Source organism: Borostomias antarcticus (genome assembly GCF_949987555.1).
Source record: "Borostomias antarcticus genome assembly, chromosome: 21".
Lineage (NCBI taxonomy): Eukaryota > Metazoa > Chordata > Actinopteri > Stomiiformes > Stomiidae > Borostomias > Borostomias antarcticus.
Genome location: NC_140254.1, coordinates 16,647,736 through 16,661,746, shown reverse-complemented (window position 1 = coordinate 16,661,746; position 14,011 = coordinate 16,647,736). Strand labels below are relative to the sequence as shown.

Below are 14,011 nucleotides of genomic sequence, written 5' to 3'. Positions count from 1 at the left end.
AAATGATTTTGTGAGCCATCAAAGGTTGCTGGTTTATTGAACAGGAATTAAATTGCAGAACTTGATTGTTAATGGAATGTTCTGACAGTGGCTTGGGTTATGTGTGTTGGGTTGTGTGTTTGGAGCTGAGCAATTCAGAGCAGTGGCTTCTGGAATGACAATACAGGGGTAGAATTGTCTTGGTGCCTTAGGTGGCTTTTATCAGTGTTCATGTGCAGGATGGCATGCTGTTAACGGAGAGGGCTATTATGAGGTAACTCATGCTTCTCTTTCATCCTGCGTGTTGTCAACTTCTTCACTGCTTCTTGTTCGCTGAAGCAACCTAAGTAAAGACAAAAAAGTGAGACAACAGAATAGCGCAGATTATAAGTGGTTGGGAGACAATCAAGGAGAAGAATGAAAGTAAATAAAAATCCCTACTGAGTAACAAAGTGCTGCCCTCTGCAGGTGATGTTGCACAAGTGCTCTGGTAGTTTTCTATTTATTATTGTTTATTATTCATGCCAAAAGATGTTCTGAGCCGATGACCCCACCTGACCAGCAATTCTATCCAGATCCCTCTGGCCCTGAGCAGTAAGCCTTCGTCCTCTGCATGAAAGAGAGACCAAAAGTCACTTATTAATTCATGCTGACATTACAAGATAAGCTGTCTGTAGTCCGCCTCTGTCAAATTGTCAAAATATGCCCGTGAGGGAGCCATGCAGGACATCATCAAACATACGCAGGAAATCATGTTAATTCCCCCAAAGATCAACCCAACCCAAGGATATCTCATCTGAGTACTACTGTATGTACAATGTTCCCATTCATGACCTATGCCCTTCTCACCCATTGGGGTCCTTCTCCACCATCTTCAGACCCTCGAGCGCCTGGAGGACCTTCCGTGCCACGTTCCTGGACCCCACGCTGAAGTGGGCGGGGCAGACACCATTCCTCTGACGCCCACCATAGATCTTGATCATCGAGCCCACTCCCACACCTCCCCGTAGGTACAGGTGGCGTGCTGTGGATGCTGGGATAGATGACATGAGGTGTTTGTTACTATTAATGACATTATAGGATAAGCACTTGCACAATATGATTCATGAGGTCAAAACAGGCTGAAAGTTTATAATATCAATGCTGACATGCAGCTGTTAGGTTATTATGGTCTGGTCTATCAATCATTGAGTCACACACTACTTACCTACTCTGGTGTAGAACCAGTTGTCATCACATGGGGCCAGCTCTTTGTGCTTGGCCAGCTTCACTGTGTCCACCCATTCTGGAACTTTCAATTTGCCAGACCTGGCAGAAATGATGATGAAATACAGTTGACTGTTGATCAGTTGAGTCAATTCATGAATTCAAATAAAGACGTAAACATAACCGCAGGAAGTAGGGGTGCTGCCTCGTGCATTTTGGCGCTGCAGCACCCAAAAATAAATTAAATTAAATTAATGAAAATTCTTTAAGATTTATAAGAAACACTAATGACTGCAATAACGAACGATAAAAGCTTTTCTCGAGGTGGCCTCTAGCAGCCCCCCACCTTATATAAACAGCACTTTTTCGTACTTAAACAGCATGATCACGTGATCTCTTGTACTTTCTCTATCAGATTGAGAGATCACGTCAGTCGAGGCCACGCATAGACGCGGCCAGGCTAGTATATGTGCTAAGTGCAAAAAGGTTTTTTTTATATAAAAGATGGGCTGCTGCAAGTGAAGCCACCTTGGAGAAAAGGCTTTTATCGTTCAAAAACTGTCTTCACTTCAGTGAGTAATGAAATAATATGTAACAAAAGTCAATGGCACAAAAGTGTTAATTTCGTTGACGAGAACTATGACGAAAACTATTCGTCAACGACATTTTTTGGGTTATAGTCACGAGACGATAACTAAATAAAAATGAATGTATGATGACAAAAACTATAACTATATCTATTCACATTTTCGTCAACAAATAAAAACTAGACTAAATGGTTATGGAGGGACGTATGGGAAAAGTTCAAATCAGAATGTGGAGGTTCGGGATGTGCGCAGTTGGATCATGGATGTATTAATAGAACGAGTTGGATGCAACCTACAGGCACCCTGTGTGTATTTAGCCCTATATATAATATAATAACCTACAGGTAGCCTGTGTGTATTTAGCCCTATATATAATATAATAACCTACAGGTAGCCTGTGTGTATTTAGCCCTATATATAATATAATAACCTACAGGTAGCCTGTGTGTATTTAGCCTACATTTGAATAGTACCGTTGCTCACCGGCCGGCGGGAAGTCAACTAACAGCATACGACTGCTGCGCCTGAACTGTTCAGTAAATTACCACAGTTCAGAAATGTCTTTGTCAACGTTCGCACACACCGGGAGAAAGAGGAGAGCAGACATCTGGATAAACTTCATATTTGATGCAAAGGAAAACAAAACCATTTGTAAACCGAGTGGGGTGAAAATTACTGGCAAAAATACAACAAATTTAAAGCGACATTTGGAGAACAGTCATCCCGAAATTCACGAGAAGGTAAGCACCCCCCCACCCCCGGCTAACGTTACTGTATTAGCTAAACCCAAGCTGGTGTGTTTCTGAAATACTTCAAATACAATACAAGCTAAAAGAAACCAGTGTTTCACGTAGGTTTGTGGCGGGGGAGAACTGAAGTGTCTGATCATTGCAACGCTAACGTTAGTGGCTAGCTAATGTTAGGCACAGGTTAGCTAGCAACAAGTGGGGCTATGCTTGTGGCGGCTGGCGGGGGTATCTAGCGTTAGTTAGTCTGGGTTAGCTAGTCTGGGTTAGCTAGTCTGGGTAAGATAGCTAAGCAACTACTGCTGCTGTCTAATGTTATACTGTAGCTAGATGGATAAGACACGAACAGTTAGCTACCTGTCTATCATAGCCCCTCTCCTCCGGTGTGACGTTAGCTAGCCTGTGCCTGATGTTAGCTAGCCTGACTTGCCAACTAGTGCTGACATGATAATGTTATAGCTTGCTATATCAGGCAAAAAACACAGTTAGCATCAGCCTGGGGGAGAGGAATGCTTCATTATGAAACTGTCTGACAGAAGCAGCCACGCTTCTGTCAGTCTGCCCCAGGGCAGCTGTAGCTATGTATCTTACCACCACCGGTATGACTGTGTCTGAATGAATACTGGACTCTAAAGCGCTCTGGGTATCATGAAGGGCGCTATATAAATCCAACTTGATTGATTGATTGAACTAAGCCTGTTAAATTTGAGTTGTCTAAATCTATGGTAGATTCTGTCGACTAAAATCGTAATGATATTTAGTCAACTAAAACTAGACTAAAACTAAAACAAGTCAGATGACTAAAATATGACTAAAACTAAATGGCATTTTAGTCAAAAGACTATGACTAAAACAAAATCATAATTTGCTGTCAAAATTAACACTGGGCACAATGAATGGTCCCTACTACCACCCTGGACCAGGGCTAATGGTGCATTCGTTTATAACTGGGAGGTGGCAAATTCCGACTTGCTACTAGGAATGATTAAATAAAACACCTCATGAACTCGCACTTCCTCGTCGCAAATTCGGATATGTTTCTCAGCCCCCAGTTGCTCGAATGCACTAGATATAACTAGGTAATTGTGATATAATGGTATATAGCTCGAATGCACACAGGTCGGAGGTAGGTATTTTGCCACTTGCGATTTGCCACCTCCGACCACAAACGAACGCACCATAACAGTCCTGCTCGCTCATGAGCGAGCATGCGACTACAGGACTGAAAAGGGCTAGGCTAACAGTAGTCTACCTTATCTGGGTCAATTCAGTCTAGGCAAAAGATGAAATCTGAGCAGTTGACCTGTTTAATATAGGATAATATAGAAATAGAATAGAAATGCGCACAATAATTGACTAGACTAAAAATGTATTTACTCAAACATTATGCGCAATGCAGAGGTCATTGCTCGTGGTGATTGACAAGGCGCGCGAATAAATGGCACGCGAGTATATAGGCTAGGCGACATACTTTTTGAGAAAAGCAGACAAGGCTCGGACAAACTCCTGCTGATTGATGTCTTTTACCGTGACACCCGGCATCTGTAGAGAAGGAGATATATCGGTGAGTAGAATAAATGATGTAAGACAAATGTTATTCGAAGTAGGCTACCTGGAAGGATAACATTACAGACAGGTTAGAATATGAGTCATCAACATCCATGTCTGGATCTTGTCGCATCCTTCACCATCATCTGTCTATTGACATTAGGTCTATTTTGCAGCTCACTAGGCAACATTCCAATTTAAATGCAAAACCGTGCGTAAACTATTGATTCGGTTAGAAAATAAACGACTGTCAAAGCACCCTAAAAGTGTAAATACCTTGCACGTTTCTAGTGTTGTTGACAGGCGTGTGATTTTGCTGCCTCCCCCCCTGTGAAATTTGCTGCGGTTGACACTAACAGGAAAGATGTTGGTGGGTTTTCGACTGCCCTCAGCTGGAGGGGATGTACAGTATCTGCTTAACAATCTTATGATACTGACTCATTTGTCACAATACTTGCTTTTATGCTACCATGTTGTCCTTTAACAATACAATAGGCCCTATATCAAGTGGGATGCTGAGGAGATATTAGTCATAGTGATACAAACATGTAGCCCTCTATCTTATGTTGAGATGTGAGAGAGACTACATTTTATACCAGCAGAGGGCAGGCCCGTTACAGTAATTTGATGAACTTCTCCTCTCCCTAGTCCAGCCACCACTCCTGCATACGTTATGAACTGGTGGTGCAGTGGCTCCAGGAAGGCGGCCTATGCCCATTGCCTACCCAGAGGATTTGCTCTCTCAGCTAGTCACCCAGCCACAGGTGAGCAGGCAGTGAAGCTGATCTAGGTCAATGGTTTGAGACTGGCCAACAATACATACACTTTATCTGACCTAGACAACAAAGAAAGGGAAAGGATGTCCTATGTGGCAGGTGTATTGTTCTGCATGATTTACTCACATCATAAATCCCCCCTTACTTCCCCATTACCACACTTTTTAACCCTTTAATAGCAAGCCGCTCTTGAAGGTCTGCCCGCCTGCTTTTTCCGTGGGACAGGTTGACTATTTTATCTAAAGAAGCATCAAAGTGTTCTTTGTGGAATCACTCACCCTTAGTGAAAATGTTTTTAGGCCTCATATATACAGTATGGACCAGGGTTGGGCAGAGGGGGCAGGCTGTTTAACCAAGGTGACAGGGAATTCAGCACATGCCTCCCTCTCTTCCCCGTCTCGACCCACAATTCACAGCACTTCACAATACCTGGCAACACATGTCTTGTCCACCATTTTTGTGTGTGTAAAGAGAAAATCTCTCGCTATAGGATGGATCTGGGAAAGTTAGCCGGCTGAATTCTAGAGTGTACAAGCAACAGTCTCATCAAGGTCTCTTCCTCTACGTCTCTTTTTTGGTTTAATATAAATGGAAAAAAGGTATGTAAATGCAATGTTTAGGCCTATTCCATAAAAATACAACTTGGCAAAACATATAGTCTAGTAAAGAGGTACAAAGCATACCACATTTTAAGAACCAAAGTATTGAGTAACAAATAATGAATCTGATTATTTTATAAGTAGACACCCACACACACACACACACACACACACACACACACACACACACGCATACACATACAGCCACTCTTAGCTCTGAATCAGCCCTTCTAAGCCTCTTCCCCTCCCCCCTCTCAACATCTCTCCCCTTTTTTGTCCCCCTCGCCCTCCTTTCCCCTCCCTCTCGCTCTCTCGCTTTTAGCCTACAAGCACTATTTCAAGCCTCTGTCTAAGAGCGAGAGACAGGCAGAGACACAAACAGAGAGAGAGAGGGGGTGGGGAGGGGGTGGTGGCAGACAGGATTTAGAGTTCAAGTGCACGTGCAGAAAAAGGACTGAATAGAAGGGAGCCGTAGCAGAAAGGAAACGGGGAGAGAGGGAGGCAGGGGTAAGAGACAAAGCAGAGCAGCTTTCTCTCTCTCTCTCTCTCTCTCCTTCTTCCTCTCCTCTTTCCCTCGCAGACAGCTTTAACCAAGGAACGAGGGAAAAAATGAAAGTACAAAAACGGAACACACACCGGGGAGAGTGAGAAAAAATGTATTCTAGCCCCCTCCCCTTCCCTCTCCCCACTGACACACTCCTCCTCTATCCCTCCCTCTTGGATATTTCTCCATGAACCCCCAGTCTCTCGCTCTAGCTCTCCCTTCTCTCCCCTCCCACCTCTTCACACGCAGGCACACACATGCACACACACACACACACGGGCTGACTCCCTCCCTCACGCGCGCTTACTACCCACTTTCGCCAGAGACCGCAATGAGCTGAGGGCTCAGGGTTTTTGTTGCTTTTTCTTTTTTTGTAAATTTTGCCCGTTCGCTTTTGCCTTTTTCCCTTCCTGTACAGAGAGAGGAGACCAGCGGCACCCTGTCTCCGCAGAGCGCCCCTGAAAATACAGGCCCTGCATCAGGCTACATGCCACCAATCCATTTCTGCATTTACTCCTCCCTGTAATTTCAGCTTTTTCTGCCTTTTTTGTGCTCATTAACCTAGATTTTCGAGCGCGCTGCTCGTCTCCAGATTGCTCTGCATGGCAAATCAGGAAGAGTGGACGAAGAGAAGAAGAGGACGGGCGTTGGATGGACAGATGAAGGGGAGACAGCGTGAAAAAGAATGAGAAAATGGAGAGCGTGTTCCATGGGAGAGCAGGAGGAAGAGAGAGGTAGGAGAAAGAGTACCGGCACCAGCGAGGAAAACGGGAGGCGGGGAGAAGGGGGACCCGAAAGGGGAGACAGAGACGGGAGGGAGGAGGGATCGGCTGTATAGGAATCAGGGTAAATTCGCGGGAAAAGGGAGAAAAAAGAGTGATAAAATGAGAAAAAAAACTAGACCTATTGCCAAACCGGGGTGGCAGGACTTTATGCGTTGCTTTAGATTTTTCTTTTACTCATACTTTTTCCTTATTTTAAACATTTCTTCAATCCCTCCCTCCCTCTCGCCTGTGAGTATCTGTAGTACATGTCTTTTTCTCTCTTCATTCTTACACTCTTTCTTTCATGCTTTCTTCCTCTCAGATTCGCCTTTCCCCTGCCCACCTTCCATGTGCCCTGCTCCATTTTTCAACTCTTTTCTTCTTCTTTGAAAAATGTGTTCCCTAGGATCCTAATCCCCCCATCCTGCTGTCTATGTCCCCTCTCTCTCTTTCTCTCTCTCTCTCTCTCTCTCTCTCTCTCTCTCTCACTCCCTCTCTCTTTTTCCTTCCTCTTCTCTCTCTCTTTCTCCCCTGTTCTATAACATGGACTATCTGATACACTGTCCTCAGTGCCTCTCCCTGAAGGATTACCCTTGGTCACATTTAGATGTTTTTTTTAGAGGGGCACCATTCAGAGCATCTAGTTTTGGGGGCCCAGACGAGGGAGACAGGAGGGGAGGGAGACTGGGTGTGGGGGAGTTAGGGTGAGGGGTGCCGGCGGCAGCGGCGGGCCACTCCATTCGCCTCTCCTACGCATGCGCGGCGTGGCATGGTCGATCACATTTCATGTTACATATCGATGGGCGCGTGTATCGACATGATGTTTCACGTTTACGAAACGTTCAACGAATGGAAGGTGACCATGGCTGCATGACCGACATGACACACGGTCACTTCCTAGTGGGACTGAAGTCTGTGTTCATGTGAGGAGTGACTGTGGGGAGTTGTGGGGTCGGCGCCTCTGTCCCTCGGTTCTATACGCTCCTCCCATGTTTCTCTCTCTATCCCGTCTTCCATCCGTTCATCCGGGTACCCCTCGATCTGCCCGTCTGCCTGTGCAAAGAGACAATACCCACAATTCGAGAGGGGGTTCGATGTCACCTATAGACTGGGGTAAATTGATTTCTGGCTCTGGTAAAGTATGATATTGATACTCGGTTAGAATAAGTTGGTTGAATCTTACCTGCATGCTTTGGGATGACTTTTATTCGAGGGGGTGATTTTGTGGGTATGTGGGTAACAATATAAGTAGGTTATCATATTCAAAAGATATACAAAATCATACATTTCTATGATGTCGTGCTATCACGTTATCTAATGTAATATTTTGGGTCAGGATATGCTATGTGTGCAGAAGCAAGCTTGTTAATCCGTCCGTTTTAAGTCCAGTATGTGAAGTCAACTTCCCCTCTCTGTATACAGTAACATAATCAGATATCTACAGATATCTTTTCCTTTCCTTCTTCCTTCCCTGTGTTATCTGCCTCACCTCCTCTGTTTGATTTATACTGCCTGGGCGGCCCTTATCTCGCTGCCATCTCTGGATCTCATTCTCTGGGTTTTTGAACGACATGGCTTCTATCCAGGGGCTGAGATTGTTCTACGGTGTCTACAGTGTGTGTGTCTATAATAATTGTTTCAAGTGTACTGTATGTGTATGTATATGTTTTAGTTTTAGGATATGTTTTTGTGGTGTGTTATATATTATGGCAAAAGTCTGTTGTTCACCAAGGTGAACTTATTCCAACAGTTTAAGACTTTCTGTGCAAATTGAAAAGCTTTTAATGAAATTTGTTTTCTCTTTTATAAAGTGTACTATATAAGAACCACGAGAAAATATGTGATCTGCTTTGACACTTCGCCACGACTTGTCATAGACTCACTAAGCTATTCTGAAAACGTTTAGCATTTATTTAATGTCTGCAAACATTCCAAATCATTATTCCAAAGCAATCTGAACGGCCCGTCTGTTTAGATAAGAGACAAATCCTTGCTGTACAGCAACCAGTGCTCTTCAGGGAGACTCACTCAAAGCTGCAGAATGGTGTTGTATTCTCCTTTTAGTCAGTACCATAGAGGGGGTCACTATATGAGTTCAAGTTCAAAGTTTTATTTCTCACTTTGAACTTGAACTTGAACAAAATATAACGGGATCAGTTAGTGACTACAAGTGTTAAACTTCATATTTTGTAGAGGTGATGATTTGATGAATTCACAATAATGTGACATGTATTCGGTAGGCAGCATCTGTCCCATCTCTCTGTGAGGCTGTGGGGAGGTTGTCTCTTTGTTTAATGGCGTCCCAACCTTGACGCATCGCTGACCTCTCTACGCCTCCCAAAGAAAAAGAGAAGACCTCTTAGATGTCAAGGGTCACGTGAGGCAAACCTCTGGGTCAGGGAAACAGGGGTCTGTCTTTCAGCAGCAGACGAAGTGGAGGGGACAGAACCCCCCCCGTCCCCCGTCCATGCTTTGCATTATGCAGGCATTTGATTGAAATTCACCACAGTCGACATAACTGACTTATCCTCCTCGCGCTGCCTTTGATTCCAGTCCTCAAGGGAGCAGCGTTGATGGTTAATGCAGTATATTGGGACCCCGGTGTTATGAAATATTGCAGACAGACCTGGTGTTATGTAATCTTACATAACCAATGGCGGCGGCTCAGCAGGACGGGGGTGCAGACTCGTGATCAGCGCTGTTGGACTATATGGGTTCGTTCGTGGCATGAACTCAGCGACTGCTGGATCAGCGCCCCACGCTGCGAATACCTGAGGCTTCAGCCTGAAGACCCTGGATGAGCAGGCGGAGCCGACTCTCTGGATACAAGAAAATACATTTGAGTTTGCTGTAATTGTAATGATGCAAGTAGTCTACAACAGATACTTTGGCTGGATCTGCTCTTGAGATGCTGAACCTCTCCAGAACACATGAAACCCTGCAGATAATAAAGAACTGTACAGTATGTATTGCACTATAGTGACATGTCCAATGTCTTGAGAATAGCACACACACACACACACACACACACACATAGGACATGTAGCGGTATACTGTCACATGGCTCTGTCTGGCTCCTACATTTCTCTCTTGGTTTACTGTGGTTCAGTTTTAGATACCATCCCCAGGCTGCTCTGCCAGTTCCAGGCTTCTGTGAATCTCTTCTCATTCATAATAGATGAAATCCAACCGCAGCATACATTAATGGATCGCACAGACCTCAGGAATTCCCAGGCAGGCTGGCAGTGCTGAGGGGTTGGATTTGCTATTTTTGCCACTGAAAATAGTTGATAAACTTCACATCACTGTTTGTGTAGGTTTCATGGTTTGGCATCAACCCAGTTGCATGCAAAGAGCCATCATACTGTCTGCCTACTGAGGACTGATGGATGAGAGGTGAATTGAAGATGGACAGTTGAAAACCATATAACATACAATACTAGCAAAAAGATGGATGTATGGAAAATGTTTGTGGCTAAAGCAACATGCAAGGTTTAGCCTACAGTGTACCTTTCTTTAAAAATGCAGAAAATGCAGAATTGTTATAGCCAGTAGTTAAACTCTCTGACATTGCAAGATGGCAGCTTATGATCAGGAAATCTTTTTCTCTTTTTCAGACAGAACCATCAAACATGACCACTCCCTCCCCATCTCCAAGACCTAAAAGGTAGGCAGCCATTTTGTTTTTCCCAATCGTAGCCCCCTCCACCCAACCCCACTGTAATTATTTTAGTCCACATGGGACTACAGATCCCCTGTCATGCTTTTGATTCAATTCTCAAAGTGATCTGAATCTCTGTATAAGGTTCAAAGATCCTATTGATCAAGCTGCTGTATCTCCTCCACAACCCTCAGCAGTGAGCCGCAGGGCCCACAGTCAGCCATTTTGAGACTTTGAACCAATCGAGTCATTGATTGACCACCAGAACAATTGAATTACTAATCCCTGAGTCATACCATTATGATTCACTTCAGGGATGTGTCCCATGGCAGTAGCAGCTGCTTTGGAAAAATAAGTAGAGTATTTTTCCTCGAACAATATAAGGTTCCTTATGTACGAACTTCGTAGCTGCTAGGCCAATACAGCATTGTAATCGGGTTTGCCCTTTTCACCTATCTGAGGAGAGGGGGTTGATACTGCCAGCTGGTCATGCCCCGATCATGCCGTGTTTGCGAGATGTGAGTGAGTGGTCGGGGAGTCCGTGAGAGAGGAACTGGGCGGTATAAAGAGGAGCTTGTGGCTTAGCTCGCAGCTAGCTTTAGAGAAGCTTCACATTACATTTTTGTCTTTGTGTTGATGTCATCATCCCCCCCCCCTTCCACCCCCCCCCCCCCCAGCAGGAGAATAAGAGGCACATTCTGCCCCGGCGACACAATAGGGCCCTTCATATCCAGATATTGCCACAATGTGTTTTCGCAGGGCAGTATGCACCCACACGCTCTGTGGTCTTGCACAGTTCAATGATTCACTTAAGAAGCTGTGTACTTTACCTGCTGAGCCAATTCTCATTAGGGACCTTAGCTGTACATGTACAGTACATGAAGGAATGTCCAAGACAGGGCCTCACATTTTATGCAGGTGTAAAAACCCCACAGCAGTACAGTACATACATAAAATGTGATATCATACTGTGCCAAAGATTGCTTTTTCAGGGAAAGATGCTTGTGTGTGTAATGCCATAGGCGGTATGCTGGCCGAGTGTGTGTGTGTGTGTGTATGTGTGTGTTTGTGTATGTGTGTGTGTGTTTGTGCGTGCAGTAGTGATTTAGCGTGGTTAGTGCGTGTGTGTTGATTGTTTCTCTGTGTGTGTGTGTGTGTGTGTGTGTGTGTGTGTGTCCCTGCGGGCAGCGGAGTGCTACCCTCTCCGGGCCGGCATGGCGGCACGGCGCGGGTTAATGTCTGAGGACCGGAGGAATGTGTCCGGGTCGACAGGGAGAATTCCTCAGTCCTGCGTGAGTAGGTCACAGCGCTGACAAGAGCCTGCCTCTTATTTTAGCACGCGCCCTCCTCCCTTCTCTTTCTCTCTCTCTCTCTCCCCCTCTCTCTCTCACTCTCTCTCTCTCTCTCTCCCCCCCTCTCTCTCTCACTCTCTCTCTCTCTCTTCCCCTCTCTCTCTCACTCTCTCTCTCTCTCTTCTGCAACTCTCACCCCAACCCTCTGTTCTCACCCCCCCTCTCTCATGGGTAGTGAAGTCCATCCTTCTTTGTCCACATTTCTCTCACTCACATTATTTCTCCACCTACTTTTCCGTCCTTTATTCTCTCACTGCTGTTCATTCGGTCTCTCTCTTTGTCTGCACACATTTTCTTTCACATCTCCGCCTCCTACGTACATCATTATTATGCAGAAACAAATATTATCTCTTCATCTTTATGTGCCATCAGCATCCTTTCTCATTGATATATTCCAGCTCTGTCCATTCTCTTCCCCTCCTCTCTCTCTCTCTCTCTCTCTCTCTCTCTCTCTCTCTCTCTCTCTCTCTCTCTCTCACATTGTCTCTCTTTCTCTCTCTCTCTCTCTCTCTCTCTCTCTCTCTCTCTCTCTGTGTCTCTCTCTATGTCCATGTCTCTATCTCCTTCTTTGGCACTCAGAGTTCAGTGCCTGGGGTGCTGGTGGGTTCAGCGAAAGAGAGAAGGGTACACTGTGTGTGTGTGTGTGTGTGTCTGTGTGTGAATAGGGCCCCATGTGTGCATGCTTGTTATTCATGCAGTGCAGCTCAGTGTGCCTGGTGCTGCCGGTCCTGCATGATGTATAAGGTTCGTTCTCAAATGGGCCGCAGGACTTCATACAAGCCGATTCTCTGAGCGAAGCATTCCTCAGCTGTGATTCGCTCATTTTCTGTAACCGTACACAGTCTCCGATCTTGATTGGCTAATATTTTGAGTGACAGACCCAGAAGGCAGACCCCTCCCAGGTACACTGCAGTTCCTGCTTCTGGCAGATGGGAGATTTGACATAGTGTAGAACTCATAGACATGCTCGCTGAACGGTAGCACATTTCTCGCACACATATTTAGGGCAGGCACAGTCACACATAGCTCACGCAACGGAAGCTATATTAATGCCTACGAAGCCTTCAGTCACATGACGGAGAAAGACACTCGTATGACGGACAAACACAGGCTGTGAGATGTACAGTACGTTGCGTGCCAGTTGCGTGCACTGTACGCAGTCGTGTTCCTCAGTGAGTTTTGACAATACAGGTTAATGGGTTCATATGTGTGGCCCACTAATTTGTGCGTGTGTGTGTGTCTCGTCTGCCAGTGTGTGCTCGCGCCATGTGGCAGTCACCAGTCCCTGCGGCCACGGCGGTGTCAGACAGTGAGGGGAGGTGAGACGTGAGTAATAGTAATAGTAATAGGAGTGACTGCCGATGACACAGACGGCAGCCCACTGGCTCCTGACCTGGCTTTAGGAACAGCAGCGCTGATTCACCAGGACCCCCCCCCCAGGTGACCAACCCGCCATGCTGCAGCGCCGACATGGCCCAGACAGAGGAGACAGGGAGGGACAGACAGCGCTCAGGGGAACAGACGGAGGGAGGGAGGGAGGGCGGGCGAGAGTCGAGGGAGTTAGAAAGAGAGAGAGCAGGGGGAAATCTGAGAGACGGCCATGACACTGCCTCGCTTTTTTGAGGGGGGGGAACAGTCTGATCTGAGCGAAGCCTTACACCACTACCTGAGGTATCTCTTTTTCTCTCTCTTTCTTTCTTTCTCTCGCTCTCTCTCTCTCTCTCTCTCTCTCTCTCTCAGAAGACATCTGTTATTGGCTGCATACTCAAACCCCTAAGCTCTCCTGAAAACCTTGAAGGGCACGGTGATGCCTCATATTTGTCAGTAGAGACGGGCTTGTGTTCAACAAGGCACACTGATGTGCAGAATCAGAGCGGCGTTGGCCTGTGTGACGCATAATATATGCCGCTTACAGTAACTGGCACAAGTACCACTCCATTCATTTTCATCAGATATCCGTTGCCGGCGTTCAATGCATCACACTGCCTGCCCCGCCCTTTATTTAGCATAGAGCTGATCTGAGAGCCGACTGTTCTGATGTCCTCGATGGAGAGATGTGTCTCATTCACATCCAACTGGTGGAACCTTGAGCTGGTTGTGGAGAGCAGGTTCAATAGCACTCGGCACAAAGGTGTTAGTTTGTGTTTTTTGCCCACTTCCACATCATAGTCGCCAGTCTAGACTCCTAAATGGCCCTTGATGCTTTGATGGAGTTGGAGATGCAAAGCCGAGTAATCCTGTTTTCAATT

At 45.8% G+C, this 14,011-nt stretch overlaps 1 protein-coding gene across 1 annotated transcript; it reads right to left on the bottom strand.

Moving 5' to 3' along the window:
• Positions 1–295: 295 nt before the first annotated feature.
• LOC311322878 (small ribosomal subunit protein eS19-like) lies at positions 296–4,060 on the bottom strand (the record flags this gene model as incomplete). The annotated part of the gene is made up of 5 exons (XM_084454996.1): positions 296–322; positions 534–588; positions 829–1,012; positions 1,187–1,287; positions 3,990–4,060. 5 exons carry the CDS (start codon positions 4,058–4,060, stop codon positions 296–298), a joined length of 438 nt encoding a protein of 145 aa, XP_084311122.1.
• Between the last annotated feature and the right edge of the window lie 9,951 nt (positions 4,061–14,011).